The 23,369-nt window shown below is 41.5% G+C and overlaps 1 protein-coding gene across 2 annotated transcripts in view; it reads left to right on the top strand.

Moving 5' to 3' along the window:
• The window catches only part of CDH20 (cadherin 20), an 818,364-nt gene extending 795,438 nt beyond the window's left edge, over positions 1 to 22,926 (top strand). For both annotated transcript variants that reach the window (XM_073550198.1, XM_073550197.1), the window contains 3 exons: positions 5,236 to 5,353; positions 8,267 to 8,518; positions 21,540 to 22,926. In XM_073550198.1, the coding sequence (XP_073406299.1) occupies positions 5,236 to 5,353; positions 8,267 to 8,518; positions 21,540 to 22,030 (861 nt within the window). In that variant the 3' untranslated portion in view covers positions 22,031 to 22,926. The remainder of the gene's footprint in view (positions 1 to 5,235; positions 5,354 to 8,266; positions 8,519 to 21,539) is intronic.
• The last annotated feature ends 443 nt before the right edge of the window (positions 22,927 to 23,369 follow it).

Raw genomic sequence — 23,369 nt, 5'->3', positions numbered from 1 at the left:
CGAGAATACTGAAGAACTGTAAGAAACAGTCATAGGCAGAATTTTTGTTTTTAGTGGACAAAAGAGTAAATCCTAGAGTGATACCTTCTTCTTTGCCTAGAGTAAAAAGTTCACCCTGTTTGTCTTTCAGTTTGGAAAAGTTGGAGTGATAATGATCCCGTTCACCACAACACAAACTAAGTCCCTGTGATAATCGTTCGGATCTTTTATCCAGGGTTCATTTGCACCAACCGATCTCCATAGGATCAGGTGTAACTGGTTTGGAAGAGTATGTTAATGACTCTTTTGAACGGGAGATACAAGAATCCACAGTTTTCTCCCTAGACCTCTCTTTAACACAAGTAGCGAGGGAAATTAACTAGTCAATTGAAGATGGCAATTCTCTACCCAGAAGTTCATGCTTGAAACGACTGGACAGGCCAGAGTAAAAGACAGCCAGGAGAGCGTCATTGTTCCATGACAACTCAACAGAAAGGGTATGGAACTGGATGGCATAATGTCCCACAGTGTGAGTCCCTTGTCTGAGCCTCAGAATGGAATCGACAATGGAATGAACATGATCCAGTACATCAAATGCTTTCTAGTAGGCAGACAGGAAAGATATTACGACATGTATGATAGGGTCGTCTCATTCCCACAATGGCACGGCCCACGCCAAAGCATCACCAAATAAAAATAAATGTTGGTCACTTTGGACCCATCTGAACAAAATTGCTGGAAACACAACTCAAATGTATGGTGCTCTGATTCACAAAGCTCCAGCAGACCTTTTTGTTGCCATCAAAACATATAGGAATGGGAAAATGTGGAGATGTCTTGAAGGCAAAGTGATGCAGGGGGGTGTTCAGCTGCTGCAAGTGTTGAGGATCTGGTGGTGAAGTTGCAAGAATCCAGGACAGAGTATCCACACGGGCAGTGAGCTCCTGCACAACCTGGACAAGCACCTGTTGACTTGCAAAAAAGAGAAAAAACAATACAATAGTTATCACCTTAAAATATTTGATGGAACAAAAAAACAAACCACAAAAGATTTTTTTAAAACATTTTAAAAGCACAAATTTTGCTGCAATACAGCAAACATCAAAAAGGTCTATATAAAGACCTGGTGTGTCTATCTTGTGGCTCACAACCAATGTATTAATGTGTGTCCCTAATATATCAGTAATTTCATACCATAAATACACTAGATTTTATGAAGGGTTTATGGCACATTTGTCACTTTGCATGTGTCAATTTTAAATATCAGGACATACATTATTATTTATAACCTTCCCCAATAGTAAAGACTCCTGTCCCTAATATATCACCAACTGGCCATCGGAGATTATAGGTGGACCAGATTTTGTACAAAGTGCATTGTGCAAATATCCACTTATATGTGTCAATCTCAGTACAGGGGCTATGTGTCAATCTCAGGACAGGGGCAGACAGTAAATGTACCCTGTCAAATATACTATAAAAGTTCCCATACATAATATACAGCTCTGGCAAAAATTAAGAGACCACTGCAAAATTTTCAGTTTGTCTGATTTTTCTCTTTATAGGTATATTTTTTAGTAAAATGTAAATTGCTCTTTTATTCCATAAAATACTGACAACATGTCTTCGAATTTTCAAGCACTAAATTTTATGTTTATTTTCAGAAAATGAGAAGTGGTCAAAATAACAAAAAAATGCTGTTAGGAGTCTGATTCCTGCTTTTACTCAGCAGGGATCCAGATCCTCACATTCTGCACTCTCCTCCTATTTTTCCACTGCAGAGGAGATTGCAGAGGAGATGCCTTGCAGCAAATCTCTCCTGAGGCTAAGTCCTTCTGTCCTCTTACTGGGCATGCTCATGGGACGATCTCCCATTGGAGATCGGGAGTCATGTGCTCAGGTCCCGCTCCAGTTCTCATTGGTCCATCTCAGAGATCTGGAAGCGTGCAGAAGGTCCCGGCTGCTATAAAAGGCGGGCATGACTGTTCCGCCATGCGCTAGTATAGTCATACTTGCTGCTGTGTGTATGAGGACGGATGCATGATTCTGGTGACTGACTCATTTGAAACCCCTTCCCTTTGATATTACGCATGTGAATAGGGACTGAGTTAGTTTCAGCGCCAGCACTCCTCTACTTCAACTTGCACAGCTGCTAGCGTCTGACATTGCGCTTGCGCCTTGCCTTTGTCATTTTGCGGCAGTGTCCACGCCACGCTGCAGTAGCAGCATCCTTTGCGTTCGCAGTTGCAACGCCGTGCACACGGTTGGTCTAGACGGACATAGTGCCGCCGTCTTGGGCTACTCCTTTGATGGTATACCGTGTGTGCGTTTTTTATTGAGTACTGTGACTACAACAGACTCAGTTATTTGTGTTTGTACTTTTGGCATCTCCGTGAGTTTAACTGAGATTGCTCTGCGCACCTGGGTGGAGTTTAACCCTGTGTGCAATTCCGCCATATTGCTCCTGCCACCACTTAGCAGCGGTTATTTCACCTACTGCACGGTGGACCCCGAGCGGCGAACGCACTTTATTTATATTTTTATTTAGTGCGTTCCACCGTTCCTAACAAATGCAGTGCTTGCGGACCTTAAATAATGCTAAGAAGACAAGTTTATAATCATTTAGAAACAACAATACTAAGGTTTTAACTCAGTAAGAGTTCAGAAATCAATATTGTGTGGAATAACCATGATTTTTAATCACAGCTTTCATGCGTCTTGACATTGTTGAAAGGCTTTTTTCTAGCTATACATGACTTGAGCCCTGCCTCTAGGAGCCTGTTATGAACTTTCTTGCCGTGCACTTCACCCCAGCTACCATTTGCCATTCCTTTTGTAGGTCACTTGATGTCATCCTGCAGTTGCTGAGCGACATTCGAATAAGATGATGGTCATCCCGGTCAGTGGAGAGTCGTTTTCACCCTCTGCCGATCTGTAGCTTTGCTGTCTCCAATGTCTGCTGCTTGACATTGTTGTATTGGACTGCCGTCTTAGAAATTTTAAGGATGAAGGCAACATGACGCTCACTGTATCCCTTTGTTTGTAAAGCCAGAATTGAGCCCTTCTTTTCCTCACTCAAGACTTTTCTTTTCAACTCCTTTGGCATGGTTAAAAGTTATTTTTTCATTCCCATTACTTCTGCGATATTACTAGCACTTATTTTACCATCCAGCTTGTCCTATTGCAAGAGGATTGTGAACACCACAGCAGGGATTTTTATACTTTCCTTCGTTAAATAAGATTTGGTACAGGTGATCACCTAATCAGAAGCACATTCAGTAGAATGAGATGTACTCTGGTTGAAATTCAACTGACACTGGAATGGAATGGCTGTCAGACATGTAGAGAAGCTGATTTTTATAAAGCTGTGCAGTGGTCTCTTAATTTTTGCCAGAGCTGTATGTGGGTTTGATCCATACACACAGATCTCATTATGAACAGATTAAAATCAATTTACCATATTTTAGAAATTTGTATATCTATCAATAATCCTACAAGCGTTTTAACAATTGTCCCACATAGAAAATATACGTGGAGTGGATGCGTGTGCACAGCACTTATTACTTATATAAGTTAAAACATCCAAAATACACATCTAAGGCATGTGATCTGCTATTTTCAGAATTCCCATAGAAGTAAATGAAGAGTGCCATGCATGCAGTTCACGATTTGGAACTAGCAGCGCTTTGGACGAAACGTATGCTCTAGTTGACACAGGGACTTGAGGTGACCAGGCCTTTTGGAGCCCTGCTGCAGTGGAAGAGGGGCTTGCTTTGGATTTTCAATGATTTTCTGTGATTTAAGTGAAGACTCATGCCCATCTTGAGCTTGATTAAATGAGATCTGTCTTTATATTTCTATTCCCTCTTATTTGTTAAGGTAGGAATCACAGTCATAATGTACATCATTTTATGATGAACTATGCGGTTCCTTCATAAGTTTTAGAAATACACAATGAATCTCTGATTACTAAAGAGAACCTTTAGCTTCACCAAATGAATGCCATTGCTGAGTAGTGTACTAAAAGGCCAGTCCTATGTGTCTGATTGTGCCGCTATGTAAATGTAATCTGTTGTGAGTTCATTTTCTGGTCTACCAGTTGTGAGTTCTTCCTCCAGGCTCCCTCTGGTGGTAACAGGAGGTAGTGAGGCTGATTTAATCAGTGGAGATCTGCCACCTGATAAGGAGGATGACGATTGGACCTTAGGAATCTCAGACTGGATTTAAGACAGCTGACGCCCTATTCTGGTGCTGGTGATTCCTTCTGGCTTGTCAGGTCTAGGTTCTCAGCTCTGTTCCAGTCAGCTCAAGCTAAGTTTTTCTGCTAATGTTCACACTTGATTTTGTTGGTCTATTCAGTTTTTTGTGTGGTCGGCCTGCCCCAACTGGGGCTGTGCTGAATATCCACTCTTATTTATCTGTATTTGCCAATTTGCTTTTTGTCCCTTATTAGATTGGCCTCTTTTTGCTCTGTCTCAGAATATTTCAGAGTGCTGATATAGTGGGAGGAGTCTAGTGACTTCAGAGTTAATTTTGTTATCAGAAGTGTTGGACTTTATTTTTGTAGAGTTTTTGGCAGATTGCAGACAGTGTCTCTCCTATCCTATCCTTTAGTTTGGGCCCCATCGTTTGCTCAGCCTATTTTCCTGCCTATGTTTGTGTTTTCATCTTGTTTCACCGTCAATACATGTGTGGGGGCTGTCTTTCATTTGGGGTCTGCTCTGGGGCAGTTAGTTTTCCCCTTTTCTTGCTTTGGGCTTATTTAGTCCTCCGGCTGTCACGAAGCGTCTAGGTTCATCGTAGGTGCGCTCCACGGCTGCTGCTAGTTGTGTGGTTAGGATCAGGGATCTGCAATCTGCATAGTTACCAACCTCTCTGGTTTTCTGTGACTTAGCTGGTTTTGTTTTTTCCTCCTCGGTGACGCATCCATAGCAGTAATAAAAGGTGATGAACAGAGGTTAAATGACCAGATGGGGGCAGTTATATGCATAAAATGGGTGTACTATCAAGGATTAGGCCCACCTTCCGTGTACTTGGAGTCTCATTTAAATAAGGATTGAAAATGAAATTTCTCAATGATGGAACATCAATTTGCAACCAAGAAGGAGTGTTTTCACTTGTATTGTTTTACTCTACTTAGCAATGTCAATTGATTGAGGACCCCCAATAGCGCTGTTGACAGGTTGTGTCCCTTTAATGTTGTATTAAAAATGTATCTGATAATTTTACCTGTTTTGTGTCATATTTGTATTTCAGCTAATTCAGACTGTAAGCGCAATAGATCAAGATGATCCTCCAGAGGGTCAACATATATACTACAGCCTGGCTCCTGAAGCTGCTAATAATCCAAATTTTACATTGAGGGATAACCAAGGTAACCTACATTTACTGTACACTTATATCAGAAATATAGATCAGGGCACACAAATATAACATAAGTTACTGACAATGATCAAGAAACTTCAATATGTCAGTATGAAAAAAAAACCTCCTATGAACATGCAACAAATTAGAAAAAGTGGAGTCAGAAAAATTGTCATATAAAAAGAAAAAAGTTTATTTATTGTAGTGCAGCAGTAAAAGGTATATATAAAAAGATACCAATATAAATAGATACCTATGTCATAAAACAAAGTATCTGGAAAACTGAAGGACAAAGGTAAAAAGAGTCCCATGAAACACACTGATAACTAGAAAATCCGACCAGAGAAACCAAGTTCTTTGAAAAAATAGACCATATAGTAAAATTTTGACACACCTTTAAGTGCACCATGTAAATTGGCTAATCAAAGATAGAAACTCACCCGTCATGGTTGCAGTGTGTCACGGGACTGCCAGCCCCTACGCGCGTTTTGCATAGGCTTCTTCAGGGGCCGTCACGAAGAAGCCTACGCGAAATGCATGTAGGGGCTTGCAGTCCCGTGACACACTGCAACCATGACGGGTGAGGAATGGATATATCTTTGAATAGCCAGTTTACTTAGTGCACTTAAAGGTGTATACGCATTTTACTATATGGTCTATTTTTTCAAAGAATTTGATTTCTCTGGTCGGATTTTCTAGTTATCAGTGTGTTTCATTTGACTCTTTTTACCTGTGTTCTTTAGTTTTCCAGATACTTGGTTTAATGACGTGTATCTACTGTATTTATATTGGTATCTTTTGATATATACCTTTTACTGCTGCACTACATTAAATAAACTTTATTCTTTTTATATGCAATTTTTCTGACTCAACTGTTTCTAATTTGTTGTACACTTATGTCAATCTATCTGTGCCTTCCTTTACATGTTTGTCTTGCACTTTTAGCTTTGCCATGAATTTTATGCCTATTGAACAATTTGTTTGTTTTATTTTGTTCACATATTTGGGTTGTTGTTTTTTTCCTATAGAGGATTTTTTCCTATGGATAAAAAAATATGAATAAAATACTACACCTAGGGCATGCAACGTGTAAAAAAAAAATTCACACCACAGAAATACTGTAGTAAACACACCCAGGTGAAACAGAAAAGGCCAAAAAATGCACTGTTTTTACAAAAAATGTGTGAAAAATCCCTTAATATAACAAATAATATATACAAATCCAATATTAAAATACGTGAGCTGTATAAGCTATTATTCAATACTCGTGTAAAGAATGGTATACTCAGTGTAACAGCATTAGACTTTATTTATATAAGCATATATCATATTACTATTAATTATTTTGTTTATATAGCGCTAGCATATTCCGCAGCGCTTTACAGTTTGCACACATTATCATCACTGTCCCCGATGGGGCTCACAATCTAAATTCCCTATCAGTATGTCTTTGGAATGTGGGAGGAAGCCGGATTACCCGGAGGAAACCCACGCAAACACGGGGAGAACATACAAACGCCTTGCAGATGTTGTCCTTGGTGTGATTTGAACCCAGGACTCCAGCGCTGCAGTGCTATCCACTGAGCCACTGTGCTGCTAGTTATTGTTAGTTAATACTAATATTCCTACATTCATACATGTATGGCACAAGTCGGGAACGAGTGCATGCAATAGGCTCCCGCAGTGAGCCCGCCCCATACCCGGAAAGTGATGGCTGTGTATTACAGCCAAGACCTTCTGCTAACAATCGCGGGTGCAGCAATGATCCGCCGTAATTGCTAACTTGTTAAATGCCGCTGCCAATCTCTGAGAGTGGAATTTAATATGCACCGGCAAGTGCATCATTATCTCTGCCCATCGGTACCCGTGACTTAATCGTGGGGCATCGGTGGGTTGTCATGACAGCCAGGGGGCAGCTGATGATCGCTGTGCTTGTCATTAGGGAGCTTTTCTGAAACTCTGCCTGTGGCCAGGCTTCGAAGGAGACCGTGATTTTTGCTGTATGCAACGATGCTGTGGCATCACTGAATATAGTACAAGCAATCGGAGAATTCACATCTTCAAGTCCCCTAAGGGGGCAAACACTAACAGTGAAAACAAAAAAACAATTGAAAATAAAAATATTGAAAAAAAATACACATATGTCATATTACAGTGCTCAGAAGTGTCAGATCTATCAAAATATAAAAACAATTAACCCGATCGGTAAACACTATAAATGAAGAAAATTCAAGAACACCAAAATTGTTGTTTTTTTTTGTCTTCACAATTCCTCAAGAAAGGCTGCAACAAGCAATCAAAATGTCACATCTATTCCAAAATGGTATTTATAAAAAAAATTAGTTTCACACTGCAAAAAATATGCCATCACACAGCTCTATCAGCTGAAAAATAGATATGTTACAGGTCTCGGAAAATGGCGACACAACCCAAAAAAATTTTTTCACAACTTTTGGATTTTTTTTCACCTCTAAAATAATTAAAAAAAACTTGACATTTTGAGTATCACCGTAAACGTAATGATGAAGTGAATCATAGTGCAAGGTCACAATTTCACTGGGCTTGGAATTTTTTTCTCATTTTCCAGTACACTATGTGATAAAATGAAAGGTGTCATTCAAAAGTACAACTCGTCCCACAAAAAACAAGCCTTCATAAATCATAATGTCTTTGTGGACAGAAAAATAAAAGAATTATGGCTCTGGGAACAGATGAGGAAAAAACAGAAACACTGTTGTGAAGGGGTTAAACAAAATGCAGCCGGGAAACGGATTTTCTGAAAATCCTTTTAAATATAGATTAAAAAAACTTTCAAAATGATTTCATTATGCTTGTATGTATAAGGCCTAGCAATAATTCTTGTAATACATTACCTGTTATACTGTAGTCTCACAATGATTGTGCTTGCCTTCATATCTACTAGATAACACGGCCTGGATCCTGGCTCAAAAATCTGGCTTCAAACAAAGTGAACAGAGCATCTTTTACATCCCAATCTTAATAGCAGACAATGGACGCCCAATGTTGAGCAGTACTGGTACTCTGACCGTTCAAGTCTGCAGTTGTGATCAAGATGGTGATATAATGTCTTGTAGTGCGGAACCGTACACTTTACCCATAAGCCTAAGCAGAGGAGCACTGATTGCTATCCTCGCCTGCATTTTTGTATTATTAGGTAAGTTATACTTATTTATGGAATCCTTTTTAGTATGTTATCTTAATGATCAAGGCCCTAAAATCTTCTGCCTTTATTAAAGGGTTTCTGTCAGAAGGATTTTGTTATATAATTCTGAGAGCAGCATGATGTAGGGACTTAAGCCCCCGTTACACACTGCGATATCGCTAGCAATATCGCTGTAAAGTCACCAATTTTGTGACGTTGCAGCGATATTGCTAGCGATATCGCTGCATGTGATACTTACCTCCGACCCACTCCCCCGCTGATTATCGCTGATCGCGCGAGAAGCTCCTGGACCATTCCTCGTCGGCCACTTCCTGCTGGGCTTCCTGTGGCGCCGACGAGCGAGGCGTGGAGCCGGGCGGGAGGATGTCAGGATCGCCTCGTCTGACAGGTAAGTAGCGATCCCCGTCCCCAGCGATGTCGCTGGTGAGATCTGCCTGTGTGGCAGCTCACTAGCGACCACCTAGCGATGCACCAGCGATCCTGACCGCGTCATATCGCTGGTCAGGATCGCTGGTGCATCGCTAGGTGTAACGGTACCCTTAGTGTCACTTGCTAGACTGTTGCTGTTTCGATAAAATCTGCGTTTCATCAGCAGATTATCACTACAGGACAACTGGCCTCATGCCTCCTAGTCACCTGCTCTGTGTAACCCCACCCCCACCACTGATTAGCAGCTTTCTATCAATGTGCAGTGTAGACAGGGAGCTGCCAATCAGTAGTGTGGGCGGGGTTATACAGAGCTCAGCATTCAGAGAACTGCTAGAACTGCAGCAGAGAAAAACAGGTACTGTTTCAAAATGCAGACCAGCAAGTGACACATAGCAGCACGATGTAGGGGCTGAGACCTTTATTCCAGCAATCAGATTACATAGCAAAAACCTGGTGACAGATTCCTTTTAAAAGATTATTCCCAGCATTGAAAGAAATTCTTGAGATCTGTGTGGCTTTAGCTACTGGGACTCCGACCAATACCGAGTATGGGGCTCTAAAATGTCCTGTGGGTACTATTTTTCCTTTCAAAACAGCAGACACTTTGGAACTTGACAGACCTCATGATAAGTCATTGGTTTCCATTAGAGGCCATCGCTGTCTAATGTGTGATGGATCTAGTACAGCTGTGTGGCTTCCATTAAATACTGAAACCACAACACTGAAATAAACAGAACCTTCCTTAAAGCGTCAGAAGGAAACAGTTTGCAAGTTTATTAAATGGATTTGGCTTAGTTTGCGTTGCCTTCTTCTTGCTTTCAGGAAACAAGGGCTGTAAATCTACTCATTCGATTGAATTAGGTTTGTAATTTGCAATAAATAATACATTAAAATAGACAGAACTTCTGAGGTTCGTGCAATAAGGGGACACTTATATTACATTTAAAACCAGAAATGCACACATTATATGTTGCTGGAAACTGAGCTGTCAGATTGCTTTTATGTCCATATTAATTTCATGACATCCCTGGGTCTTATTAACACTCGGAGGCAGCTGCTATATAATAATGTAGAATTTGTGATCTCTAATCTTCTGCTCCATGCATGTAAATGAGCTGTCAGCAGGTAATTGTGCTGCGTGATATTCTCTGCAGATATCCATTGGATATAAATGAAGAGCGTTTTTTAAATCAACATTTCAGGACTGTCTGCATGGTTTATAATGACCATATACAACACAAATACTTCTGGCATTTGTGGTCCCTGCAGTCAGTGCACTTCACATGCTCTGAAGGCGAATGCTACCTTTGAAATGTGTGTGCAGGTACATTTTTCTAGCGAGCTGTGATCAGCAGACCAAAGATAAAGGTTCTTGCCACCTAATCTGAGAGCAGTTTATAGGGGCAGAGACCCCGATTCCAGCAATGTGTCACTAACTGGGCTGCTTGGTGTAGTTTTTATAAAGTCACAGCTTTATAAGCAAAATATTATCACTAGAGGACTAGTATATCTGCAGCCATGTAGCTCTTCATATTTATGAGCTGTGTATAGCCCCCGTCTCCACCACTGATTAGCAGCTTTCTGTCTATGCACAGTTTACAAAGGGAGCTGTCAATCAGTGGTGTGGGCGGGGTTATACAGAGCTCAGTATTCAGAGGACTGCACAGTGATTTTATCAAAACTGTAGCAAGCGTCCTAGTAAGTGATACATCTTCGTAATCAGGATCTTTGCCCCTATATCATGCTGTTCTCAGATGGGATAAACAAGCAAAATGTGGGGCCTGAGAAAATTCTGTCTATGCTCCAACAACTCCCAATTTTGTCACCAGATCATAAATTAAACCAGCAATTAACGAGTTAAAACATAACTTTTAGTAAGCGATTAAAATTCCATAAATAATCACACAAGATTAAATTACCCATGTACAACAAGCAAAAAAGCACACAAATGCCCAATCCACAGTGATGGATATAAGCACGACAGATGATGACACTAATTGTGGTGAAAGGTTGTCTTGATAGGTCTTTATAGGTGAATACTGTCAGTGGTCAGCAAACCATAGATAGTTCGTAATCATGAAAGACCCACATGGTTGGTAAAGGTAACTGTCTAATACATCATAGTGAGTCACAGAGGAAAAAGTGGAACAAAAGAAGAGAACCATCGCAGCCATCAGTCAAATCCAAAGGAGGTAGTCCTCTCACATGATTTTATCCTGCAAAGACTTGTCCGTCCTCCAGGTGTCAGTATACTGTCAGTATTCATGCCTAGACAGCCTTTCACCATTATTAGTGACAGCATCTGTCGTGCATATATCCATCACTGTGGGTTGGGCATTTGTGTGGTTTTTTTGCCTGTTGCACATGAGTAATTTGATTTTGTGTGATTATGGTATTTTAATAGTTATTAAAGGTTGTGTTTTAACTTATACCCACAAATTGCTGATTTACTGCTCTGAGATGGGGTATTGTTTTTGGAAGTGCATTGAGCAGCAGGGTGGTTTGCTAGTAAAAGGGAAAAAGACAAAAAAACAAAATCTCTTTAAATCTTCTGCCTGAGCGAGTGTGAACAAGCTGAGTGTGACCGGAGTGTAAGTGCTAACTGTGGTAAGTGTGTGACTTGTGAATCAGTGACTTTGGATTCAGGGAGTTTCCAAGGGAGGTATTACTGTTATATTTTATTAATACTTTTCATTTATTTTTACTTATCTTTTCTGTCTGGTGCTCGACTATTGCCAATGCCATCCAGTGTACGTCTTGCCGCATGTATGAAATCCTTGAACAGCCGGTCGAGGGTGTGTGTGAGATGTGAGCACGTTGTGCATTTGGAAGGCCAGATACTGGACCTAAATGTGCAGTTGGCAACACTGAGATCCATAGACAATATGGAAAGGAGTCTTCTGCTCACTGAGCAGACACTCAATGGGATAGATGAGGGGGGATGCTAGGTTGGAGCTGCAGGACAGTGAAGCAGCTATCTGGGTGACAGTTAGAAGGCAGGGTAGAGGGAAGAGCACCAGGGAGGCTAGTCCTGATCTGGCACACCCCAATAAGTTTGCTAAGTTGGCAGATGAGGGGAGTGTCAGTGCAGGAGTAGCACTGCTGCAGCAAGGCATGTCCTCTGAAAGACGGAGGAGTGTCTGCTCCAGTAAGGGGGGAAATAGGAGAGCAGGGCAGGCCAGACAGGTGCTGTAGTGGGGGACTCAATTATTAGGGGAACAGATAGGGCAATCTGTCACAAAGACAGGGATCGTCGAATGGTGTGCTGCCTACCTGGTGCTCGAGTTTGACACATAGCTGATCGGGTTGACAGATTACTGGGAGGGGCTGGTGAGGATCCAGTGGTCATGGTGCACACTGGCACAAATGACAAAGTTAAGTCTCACGCCACGCCAGAGAGGCAATGGGAGATTAGAGAGGTTAATAAGTGGGTCAGGAATTGGTGTAGGAAGGAAGGGTTTGGGTTCCTGTAGAACTGGGCCAACATCTCAGTTAGCTACAGGTTCTACGCTAGGGATGGGCTACACCTCAATGGGGAGGGTGCAGCTGTGCTGGGGGAGAAAATGGCTAGAAGGTTGGAGGAGTGTTTAAACTAGGGATTTGGGGGGAGGGTACTCCTTTTATAGGAGGGGAAGACAGTGCAGATAGAGACCTGGGCACAGCACAAATAATGAAATTGGGGATGGGGTTGGCATAGGGGGTGGGGTTAGAACAGTTAATATTTTAAGAAAGAATAGAGGTACAGAGAGATACATAAAGTGCATGTATACTAATGCCAGAAGCCTCGCCAACAAAATGGAGGAATTAGAATTAATTTTGTTGGAACATAATTATGACATGGCGGGGATATCTGAGACATGGCTGGACGAGAGCCTAGACTGGGCGTTTAATTTACAGGGCTATAGTCTATTCAGAAATGACCATACAAATAAGCGAGGGGGAGGCGTGTGTTTATATGTAAAATCATCCTTAAAACCCATCCTGCGTGATAATATATATGAATCTAATGAAAATGTCCCTGTGGGTGGAGATAAGGGGAGGGGGAAAAATTAATAAAATACTGATAGGGGTTTGTTATAAGTCCCCAAAAATAATGGAAGCAACGGAAAAAAACCTCATTAAGCACATAGATGGAACTGCGACTCAAGGAGAAGTCATTATTATGGGGGACTTCAACTACCCTGAAATACATTGGGGAACCGAAACCTGCAGTTCCAGCAAAGGTAATAGGTTTTTGACAACTATGAGAGACAATTACCTTTCACAACTGGTTCAGCACCCAACAAGAAGGGGGTACTGCTAGACCTAATATTAACCAACAGGTCAGACCACATATCAAATATAAGGGTTGAGGGTCGCTTGGGTAATAGTGATCGCAAAATAATAAGTTTTCATGTATCCTTTAATAAGATGTGTAGTAGAGGGGTTACAAGGACACTAAACTTCAGGAAAGCAAATTCCCAACGGATGAGAGATGATCTTGGTGCAATTAACTGGGAGGATATCCTGAGACATAAAAGTACACAAGGAAAATGGGAGACTTTTATTAGCATCCTGAATAGGACCTGTGCACAATGTATACCATATGGGAATAAACATGCTAGAAATAGGAGGAGACCACTATGATTAAATAGAGCTGTAAGGGGAGAAATAAGTGACAAAAAGAAAGCATTTAGAGAATTAAAGCAAATAGGTACTGATGAGGCATTAAATAAATACAGAAAATTAAATAAATTCTGTAAAAAGCAAATCAAGACAGCAAAGATTGAGACAGAGAGACTCATTGCCAGAGAAAGTAAAAATAATCCCAAAATATTCTTTAACTACATAAATAGTAAGAAACTAAAAATTAATAGTGTTGGTCCCCTTAAAAATAGTCTGGGTGAAATGGTGGATGAGGATGAGGAAAAAGCCAATATGCTAAATGACTTTTTTTCAACAGTATTTACACAAGACAATCCCATGACGGATAACATGATCAGGGATAAAAATTCTCCATTAAATGTCAACTACTTAACTCAGCAGGAAGTACGGCGGCGTCTAAAAATAAATAAAATTGACACATCCCCGGGCCCGGATGGGATACAACCCCGAGTACTGCAGGAATTAAGTACAGTCATAGATAGACAATTATTTTTAATCTTTAAAGATTCCATAATAACAGGGTCTGTACCACAGGACTGGCGTATGGCAAATGTGGTGCCAATATTCAAAAAGGGGACAAAAACTGAACTTGGAAATTATAGGCCTGTAAGTATAACCTCAACTGTGGGTAAAATCCGGGAGGGTTTTCTAAGAGATACTATAATGGAGTATCTGAAGAAGAATAACCTCATGACCCAATGACCCAATATCAACATGTGTTTACAAGGGACCGTTCCTGTCAGCCTAATCTGATAAGGTTTTATGAAGAGGTAAGTTCCGGACTGGACCAAGGGAATGCAGTGGACGTGGTGTACATGGACTTTTCAAAAGCTTTTGATACAGTGCCACACAAAAGGTTGATACATAAAATGAGAACAATGGGGATAGGGGAAAATATGTGTAAGTGGGTTAAGAGCTGGCTCAGGGATAGGAAACAAAGGGTGGCTATTAATGGAGCACACTCAGACTGGGTCACGATTAGCAGTAGGGTACCACAGGGGTCAGTATGGGGTCCACTTCTCTTTAACATATTTATTAATGACCTTGTAGGGGGCATAGAGAGTAGAATTTCAATATGCGCAGATGACACTAAACTTTGCAGGGTAATCAATACAGAGGAGGACAATTTTATATTACAGGAGGATTTATGTAAACTAGAAGCTTGGGCTGATAAATGGCAAATAAGCTTTAATGGGAATAAATGTAAGGTCATGCACTTGGGTAGAACAAACAAGATGTATAATTATGTGCTTAATTGTAAAACACTGGGCAAAACTGTCACTGAAAGAGACCTGGGTGTATGGGTGGACGACAAACTCACATTTAGTGGCCAGTGTCAGGCAGCTGCTGCAAAGGCAAATAAAATAACGGGATGCATTAAAAGAGGCATAGGTGCTCATGAGGAGAACATAATTTTACCTCTATTACCTCTAGTGCCACCACATTTAGAATACTGCATACAGTTCTGGTCTCCAGTGTATAAGAAACACATAGCAGAACTGGAGCGGGTGCAGAGAAGAGCGACCAAGGTTATTAGGGAACTAGGGGGTCTGCAATACCAAGATAGGTTGTTACACTTGGGGTTATTTAGTTTGGAAAATCGAAGGCTTAGGGGTGATCTTATTACAATGTATAAATATATGCGGGGACAGTACAAAGACCTTTCTAATGATCTTTTTACTCTTAGACCTGTGACGGGGACAAGGGGGCATCCTCTATGTCTGGAGGAAAGAAGGTTTAAGCATAAGTTAAGCATAATCACAGACGGGGATTCTTTACTGTAAGAGCAGTGAGACTATGGAACTCTCTGCCATATGATGTTGTAATGAGTGATTCCCTACTAAAATTTAAGAAGGGATTGGATGCCTTTCTTTAAAAGTATAATATTGCAGGGTATATACACTAGTTTCCTTAATATTACTTTGACCAGGAAGCTTGTCTGATTGCCGTATGTGGAGTCTGGAATGGAATTTTTTTCCCCAATGTGAAGCTTACTGTTTGCCACATGGGGTTTTTTTTGCCTTCCTCTGGATCAACATGTTAGGGCAAGTTAGGATAGGATATGGGTTGAACTAGATGGACTTAAAGTCTTCCTTCAACCTTAATAACTATGTTACTATGTATGTATTTATTTATTTTACTCATTAACATAGCGCCATTAATTCAACAGCGCTATACAGACATTGTCAAAATCTGGTGATAGATTCCCTTTAAGATGGCTTCAATTTAAGTTTCTAACTAGTAGTGTGGTGCCCCAGAGGCTCAGTCGCCACAGAGGAGCTGCACCTTCTCCTAAGGTGTAGTGCCCCACCAACTGGGTAAGTTGGGAACTCCGGCAGGACGTGGAGCCCCATCTGAGGAAGGGGCATCCTGATAGGAATCTGCAACCTGGGGAGTACGTAACATTCACCCGTCATGAAGGACTCGGGGTGGTATGCCCTAAATATCCGCCGTATCCCGGAGGAGCTTCTGGAGAGATATAAGTTGAAGCGACCTGCTGTTCCTCCACCCACAGTTGCCACACCTACTCCTAGAAAACCGGCTGCCCTTACATCAGCTCCAACCCGGCAGCCTAAGCCAAAGATCCCCAACTTGACACCTTGGGAAGAGGAGTACCTGAGGATGGCCAAGGAGTACCTCGCACCTGGTAGTAGTTCCTGTTCGGCTTCCAGAACCCCAGGAGCGGACCACAATTAAGAAAAATATACAGTAAATCTCGTTACCCAGGAGGGTTTGTTGCACCGTTGTGCCTGTTTCTATTTTTGTTATCATGTTTTTCTGGTAGCACTTTTGTTGCCTAGTTTTTGCAGTGGCAGCGTTCTTCAATTTTGAACTACAGTGATCATGAACTTGGAGTGTATCACAAACTCTCTTGTAAATAGTTTGCACCTCTTTAGGTGCTCTCTCTAGGTTTAACATAAAGACACTTTGCGAAGATGATGTTTTACATAAAGACACTTTGCGAAGATGATGTTTTGCATGGACACTTTTCAAAGATGATGTCTACCTCAAAGGGCACTGCAAGAAATCCCGGCTGGGAGCGGTGTCCAGCACTTACAAGAATAATTGTTGAATGTTTTACTGTAAAGTATTTGATAATGTGTTTTATAAGAGTAACTGAGAAATGGCTTTTAGATAGAGTGAGAAATGTTTTGATATAGAATGCAGAATAAAGAATTGAAAGTAGACAGGTGACAGACCAGGTACTTGTGGTCAGCGTCTTGCGTCTAGAAGAGACAGTGAAAGTAGAAAAATAAATGTGTACTAGAGAAGGAAAAGCTGAATAATACTGAAGTTATAGTGAGTCACAGATAATGGCAAGTAGAATGAAAAATTGCACTTTTTGACTTGAACCTTAGATAGTTAAATAAGAATTGTTTGTAACGTTGAAGAATACGTACCTCCTATGCTAGGAAGCTTAGTATGAGAATTGTTTATGCAACATTATAAAAAATTTTGTATGTTTCTGTACTGTCAACTCTGCTGTCTTGCAGCCCGTGGACGTGCTGTATTTAACGGGGGGGTATCTGGTGCCCCTGAGGCTCAGTCGCCACAGAGGTACTGCACCTTCTCCTAAGGTGTAGTGCCCCACCAACTGGGTAAGTTGGGAACTCCTTTCCACGCTCCAACACTCACACCCCACACAACAGGGTAGTTCTGCACATCCACATTGAGGTGTCTCTCGCCTCCTAGACATTAGGAGTGCCTTGGTGGTTCCCTGCATTGAACACTGGATGTGCTGGGAGGTGGGTGGAGTTGAGATCCATATAAAAGGTTTGGAAGGTTTAGAATTACAGATCAGTCTGGAGGTTCAGTCTGACAGAAGGTCAGTGAGGAAGGAAGCCACTCGGGAGGAGTGGGGATCCCTGGAAGAAGGGATGGAGGAAGGAGTGCTGCAGCTGCCTCAGTGATCTGAGCCAGCTGGCATGGGAAAGGAACAGAAGGAGAAAGACGTAGAACTGCAACCTAAGCTTCCATAGGAAAGAGGAGTAGAGAGAACAGAGAGGAGTCGTGGGTTGGAAGAGGAACTCTTCCTATAGGTTCTCAGCGCAAGGCCGGGCCCCAGTCCCCGAGGTTGTATGGACACTTATGGTTCTGCAGCAGACACCGGTGGAGTAGTTGGCTGTAAATGCACTATTCCCATCTAAGACTTGGGGCACAACAGCAACTGAATAGAGAGCCAGGACTCCAGAGAAGGGAGTCCCCGAGAGAGGCTACAGCTGTCTGCCATACAAGTAGAGTTGTTAGGAACATCTGACAGGAGGAACTCCAGAGTACCACGGTACTGGAGCTCTTCACACTAAAAGGCGCAATAGAGGAGTCGTTCTGGAAAGGTACATGTTGGCGGAGTGTTGGAGAGGAGAATCCTGACTTGCCTGGGAGGTTGATTGAGTCTCTGCCCCGGAGGACACGGCATGGAGGCAGGCACCAGTGTGTACCATGGACTGTGAGTAAAGCTTTGGAACTGCAAGCTCTGGTGTCTTCCATTGATTTGTGCGCTAACACCGTCAGCACCGCTACATCTGGGTACCAGCATTCCTCACACCGCCTGCACCTATTCTCATCTATTGCCATTACACTGCCCTGGGGTTACAGCTTCACCTGTGGGGAGCTACACCATCTATGCTGCAACACATCATCAGCCCCAGAGGATCTGCACGCAGCGTTGGCTTAACATCTTGCTTGCCAAACACCACAGGTGGCGTCACAAACTATTCCATTCCATTAACTACAAACCACCATCGATTTAGGCGCCCAGGGCCACGGACCGGGTCACCGCTGCTGTGACACATTCCCCTGACACCAGCCCGGTACCGAGTACCCCACAGCCCTGGGAGGGTGACCCAGTAGCGTACCGCCAATGGTGGCTGACCACACGGCCGCTATGGGGCAATGAGTCAGACTATACAATTGAAAATAATGATGGAAGAGGGAGCCATCAGCTGGTACATCATCTCCCATCATTCCCCCTCTGCGTCTGAGCTCTGTGACGTCTCGGCAGAGGGCGCGATGATGTCACTAAAGCATGCCCTATGTGCCGAGAAGTACCGAGTGTCAGAAGATGCTGAGTAGACCAGAGCAGGGGGATAGATGAGTGTTTGTTTTTTTTCTGTATTAAGAATTATATGGGGCTCATCATACTGTATGGAGCAATATAGGGGATCCAGCATACTGTATGGGGCAACATATGGGACCCATCATACTGTATGAAGCAATATAGGGGGCCCATCATACTGTTTGGAGCAATATTGGGGGCCTTTTACACTGTATGGAGCAATATATAGGACCCATCATACTGTATGGAGCAGTATAAGATGCCCATCATACTCTATGGGCAATATATGGAAATATTCATTTATCTTTAGCAGTGGGCACAGGCTTTAGCCTCAGCAGCCGTCTCCTGCCTCCTGTGACCCACTGCTCTGCCGATCCCACTCCCTTCCATCTTCTGGGACCCTCATTTGAGTATAAGCCAAGGGTGGCATTTTCAGCACAAAAAGATGTGCTGAAAAACTCAGCTTATACTCGAGTATATACAGTAATTTATAGTAATCTTCAACTTGCTTAACTGTTCACAATAGCAGTAATTTTAACCAGTGGTGCCAAAACTTTTACTTGCCACTGTATGGGGCCCATTATACTGTATGGAGCATTATATGGGGTCCATTATACTGTATGGAGTATTATCTTATGCCCATTATACTGTATAGCGTAATGTATAGAGCTCATCATACTGTATGGAGCAATATAGGGGACCCATTATACTGTATGGAGCACTATGAGGGACCCATTATGCAGTATGGAGCACTTTGCGGGGCCCACTATACTGAATGAAGCAATATATGGGTCCTTTATACACTATGTACCACTATGTGGGGCCCATTTTATTGAATAAAGTAATATATGTGTCAATAATACTGTATTGAGCACTATATGAGGCCCATTATACTGCATGGAGCTGTCACGCACAGTGTAGGAAAGACAAAGTGCAACAAGAAGGGATGAGGGGAAGGGAGCCCACACTATGGAAGGGGGGAGTGGAGACCCCAAGGCAGATCTAAAGTCACCCTGTCTGCCCTAAACGACCCTATCCTATATAGGTTCTGCACCTATCACCGAGCAGGAACTTTATTCCTGCCAGACCCTGGCGATAAGCCCTACTTAGGGAATGACAGACCGCCACTAGTCGATGCCCACTACCACTGAAGATAGCTGGGATAGACAAACAAGGGGAACACGTATCTTGAGTAGACACAGAGATGTAACACAGACATCCTCCAACAAAACCAAATAGAAAGATAGCCGACTGCTATAGCTCCAAGCCTCAACAGGGGGAAATGGAAATATCTCCGGCAGTTCCCAGCAGCAATCTGGGAGTCGATAACACCCAGGTCCAGGTGTGTCAGTTAGAGCCGAAGAAAGGTTGCCACTGGGTTAAAGAGTCAGAAGGGTTAAGAAGGTGTCTGTAGTGCCAAACACAGAGACCTTCTGCAGCTAGATGCAGTACGACTGTCCGCAGCCTCTGACACACCTGTGACAGGAGCACTATATGGGGCCCCATTATACTGAATGGAGGAGTCAAATATCTCCCAAAACAGTTTCAATAACATCACGACTCGTTAGCAAATCCCTTGACTACAATGCCCATCATCACACGGGGTACAGCACATGAACACATAGAACACTCTTGACAGCATTGCATATGAATCATGGGTTTTTTTTTTGAAAGTTTGTCACCTCACATCTCAAGATAAAATCCCCACCACATGAGTTCAGGCTGTTTAACAGCCGCAAATTATGCAGCCACTTGGACTCAAACATAATATACAAGCACTCCCAGATGCTCGGATAACACCCGAACATGCTCTGATAAGACGTTATCCGAGCATGTTCGCTCATCACTATTCGTTATCTATTTTGTACTTTTCTTAAATTAACTTTACTTGACTTCATCTGGTTTTTCTTTGTGTTTTATTTATATAAATGTTTTAGCCAAATTCATTACATGTGACATTTGAAAATTTCAAAAAAACATGGCATAATTGTACTCAAGTACCCTATTGGTGAACAAAATCTGTCTAATTTTATTTTTGCGCAGTTGAAGACTAACATGAAACCTTTTGAAGGATTGTACATGATTTTGCTTTAAAAAATAGCAGAAAATGCGTCAAAAGGAACATTTTTTATAAGGCTCAAAATTCAGGAGCTAATTTGAAGAATTTGGAGCAAAAATGTCAACAAATACCGCAAGACAAAAAAGAAAACTCACTTAAAAAAATGCAAGTGGTGAATAAGAGAGGGGCCGTAGAGTGTAGTAGTGAATGTCATCATTTGTTTTCTACTGGATTTGTTCATATACATATATATAATGTGTGTGTGTATATATATATATATATATATATATACAAAGAGACAGAAGATTTGGCACTGCTCCTTAACTCCTAAGCAGTTCCATGACTGCTATTCAAGTCCAAAATCACACACCTGGACCGACCGCCAAACTACCGTCCGAACGGGTGCTCGATCCAGAAAAGCAAACATGTAATCTGATTATGTACAAAAGAGAAAAAAAAGTGATGGCACTCACCGTTCTGTCCTGAAAATTCTTTATTGATTAAAAGGCATTGGCACGGGAGGAACGTACAGAGAGTGGACGACGGCCGTTTCATGCACTTGCTCTTCAACGGGTCCTTTTGTACATAATTATATATATATATATATATATTATATATATATTGTGAATATAAAAAAAATTCTACTTCAGCGTTACAAAATGGAGCTGTTATATGTGCGCGTGAATGAGCCCTTATACTTTATGGCCTGAATATAACATGAGACCCTTTATGCAGTTGCAGGTCTTTATATTTTGTAAAAGTTGCACTAGGTTTTATCACCATTTTTCATCTTTATTTAAGTGTGTTTTTTTTTTGTCTTTCAGTGCTAGTTCTCCTTATTTTATCCATGAGAAGGCAGAGAAAGCAGCCATATACTATTGATGAAGAGGACAACGTTCATGAAAACATTGTAAGGTATGATGACGAAGGAGGGGGAGAAGAAGATACTGAAGCATTTGATATCGCAACACTATGGAGTTCAAGGGAGACACATATTGGAAAAAGCAGACAGGACATGCAGCCAGAGATTGAAAGCTTGTCCCGCTATGTGCCTCAGACGTGCATGGACAATAATGTACACAGCTACATGTTGGCTAAACTCTTTGAAGCGGATACAGATGTTTGTGCACCTCCATTTGACTCTCTTCAGACATATATGTTTGAGGGAGAAGGATCAGTGGCTCAGTCCTTAAGCTCATTACAGTCTTTCAGTACAGACTCTGAGCAGAGCTATGACTACCTTAATGACTGGGGTCCTCGGTTTAAAAAGCTTGCTGAGATGTACGGTGCCAAGGATAAAAATGCATCATTGTGATAACAAGTGGAAAACAATTGGAGATTTTATGCAGGGCTCCAGGCCCCACCCTATGTGGATCCATTTTCTTCGAGGACGTCATTAATAGTTAAGCATTACGAGAAAGACAAGATGATGGATTTAATGTACAGATTGTACTGAAACAGGATCAATTCTTTCCCTTGATCTGCTTTACCGGGTCAACCTAAGTAAAGAAAGTTCAACAGAAAACATTGATGGAGTGAGAAAGACATAATATTTCTTGGATTCAAGACTTTTAAAGTCCAAGAATATATATTTTTATACCACACAACGTCTTTACATCTTGTTTCAAATATATACAATTGCAACTCATTTTGCAAAGAAAATATTGTTTCATAATTTATAAAGTCTCACTTCAAAAACTTTAAAAGATATGTAAAAAGTTAAAAAAAACATAACTGTGTTTAGTACATTTCTATTACCAATGTTTGGTCTTATATTTCTTTCCAGTGACCCACTGATACTTTTAATAGTCTGAGATCCAATATAATAATACTAATATCCTCCCTTTTATAGAAACTGTAACTGTTTTTACCCCTGTAATTTGGTGACATTCCTTGAGAAGAAAATGGGATTAAATACATTTGATTCCACAGGGTGTCACTTACATTTGCCAAATGCCAATATCAGATACCATTAATGAGCGTTATAAACTAATATAAGAGGTTTAGATAGTGTGAAAAGGGATTTCCCTGTATATTTATGTCAATTTATACCCAGGACTGTTTACATTCATGTTAAAGATGCTCAACTGAAATATCTCCCTAAAAAATGTAAGTTCAGTTTTGTACATTTGTCAATAATTTTGGTAATTGAATAAGCTGTACTGAATGTCCAGTACTTTAACACTTCTTTAATAAAAAGTTAAAGTTGAAGGACATGTCTTGACCTCTTGCTATAATATATTCCAAATGTTGTCAGGATATGACAAGTATTTTATTTTATAGCTTGACACATTTCAAAAAACAATCTTAAAACAGCTTCAGAGGCGTAGCTAGGGTTTTGGTTCAGGGGGGGCGAAACTTCTGAGTGGGCCCCTAACTAGGTAACTTTGATTACAACTCGGTGACACACCCTAATAGTGGATGTAGGAGATGACTGCGCTGTTACTGAAAATAATCCCTATATAAAGACCAATATTGATACTAGCGCCATATGGTCAGTGGTAAATACCAGTCCCACAAAACATATGTGATTACTGCACAGTTATAGTTGGTGACTTACCGCTGATGTTCTTTCTGATGGAATCGTTCACTTTTCACATCTTTTCCATCTGGCCCAGACCGACATGACAGCTCCTCCAGCCACAACTCTGCTA

This window comes from Dendrobates tinctorius, unplaced genomic scaffold (genome assembly GCF_039654945.1).
Source record: "Dendrobates tinctorius isolate UK_male_01 unplaced genomic scaffold, ASM3965494v1 ptg000163l, whole genome shotgun sequence".
Lineage (NCBI taxonomy): Eukaryota > Metazoa > Chordata > Amphibia > Anura > Dendrobatidae > Dendrobates > Dendrobates tinctorius.
Note: the sequence above shows the minus strand (reverse complement) of the source record. Positions and strands in the feature narration are given on the sequence as shown.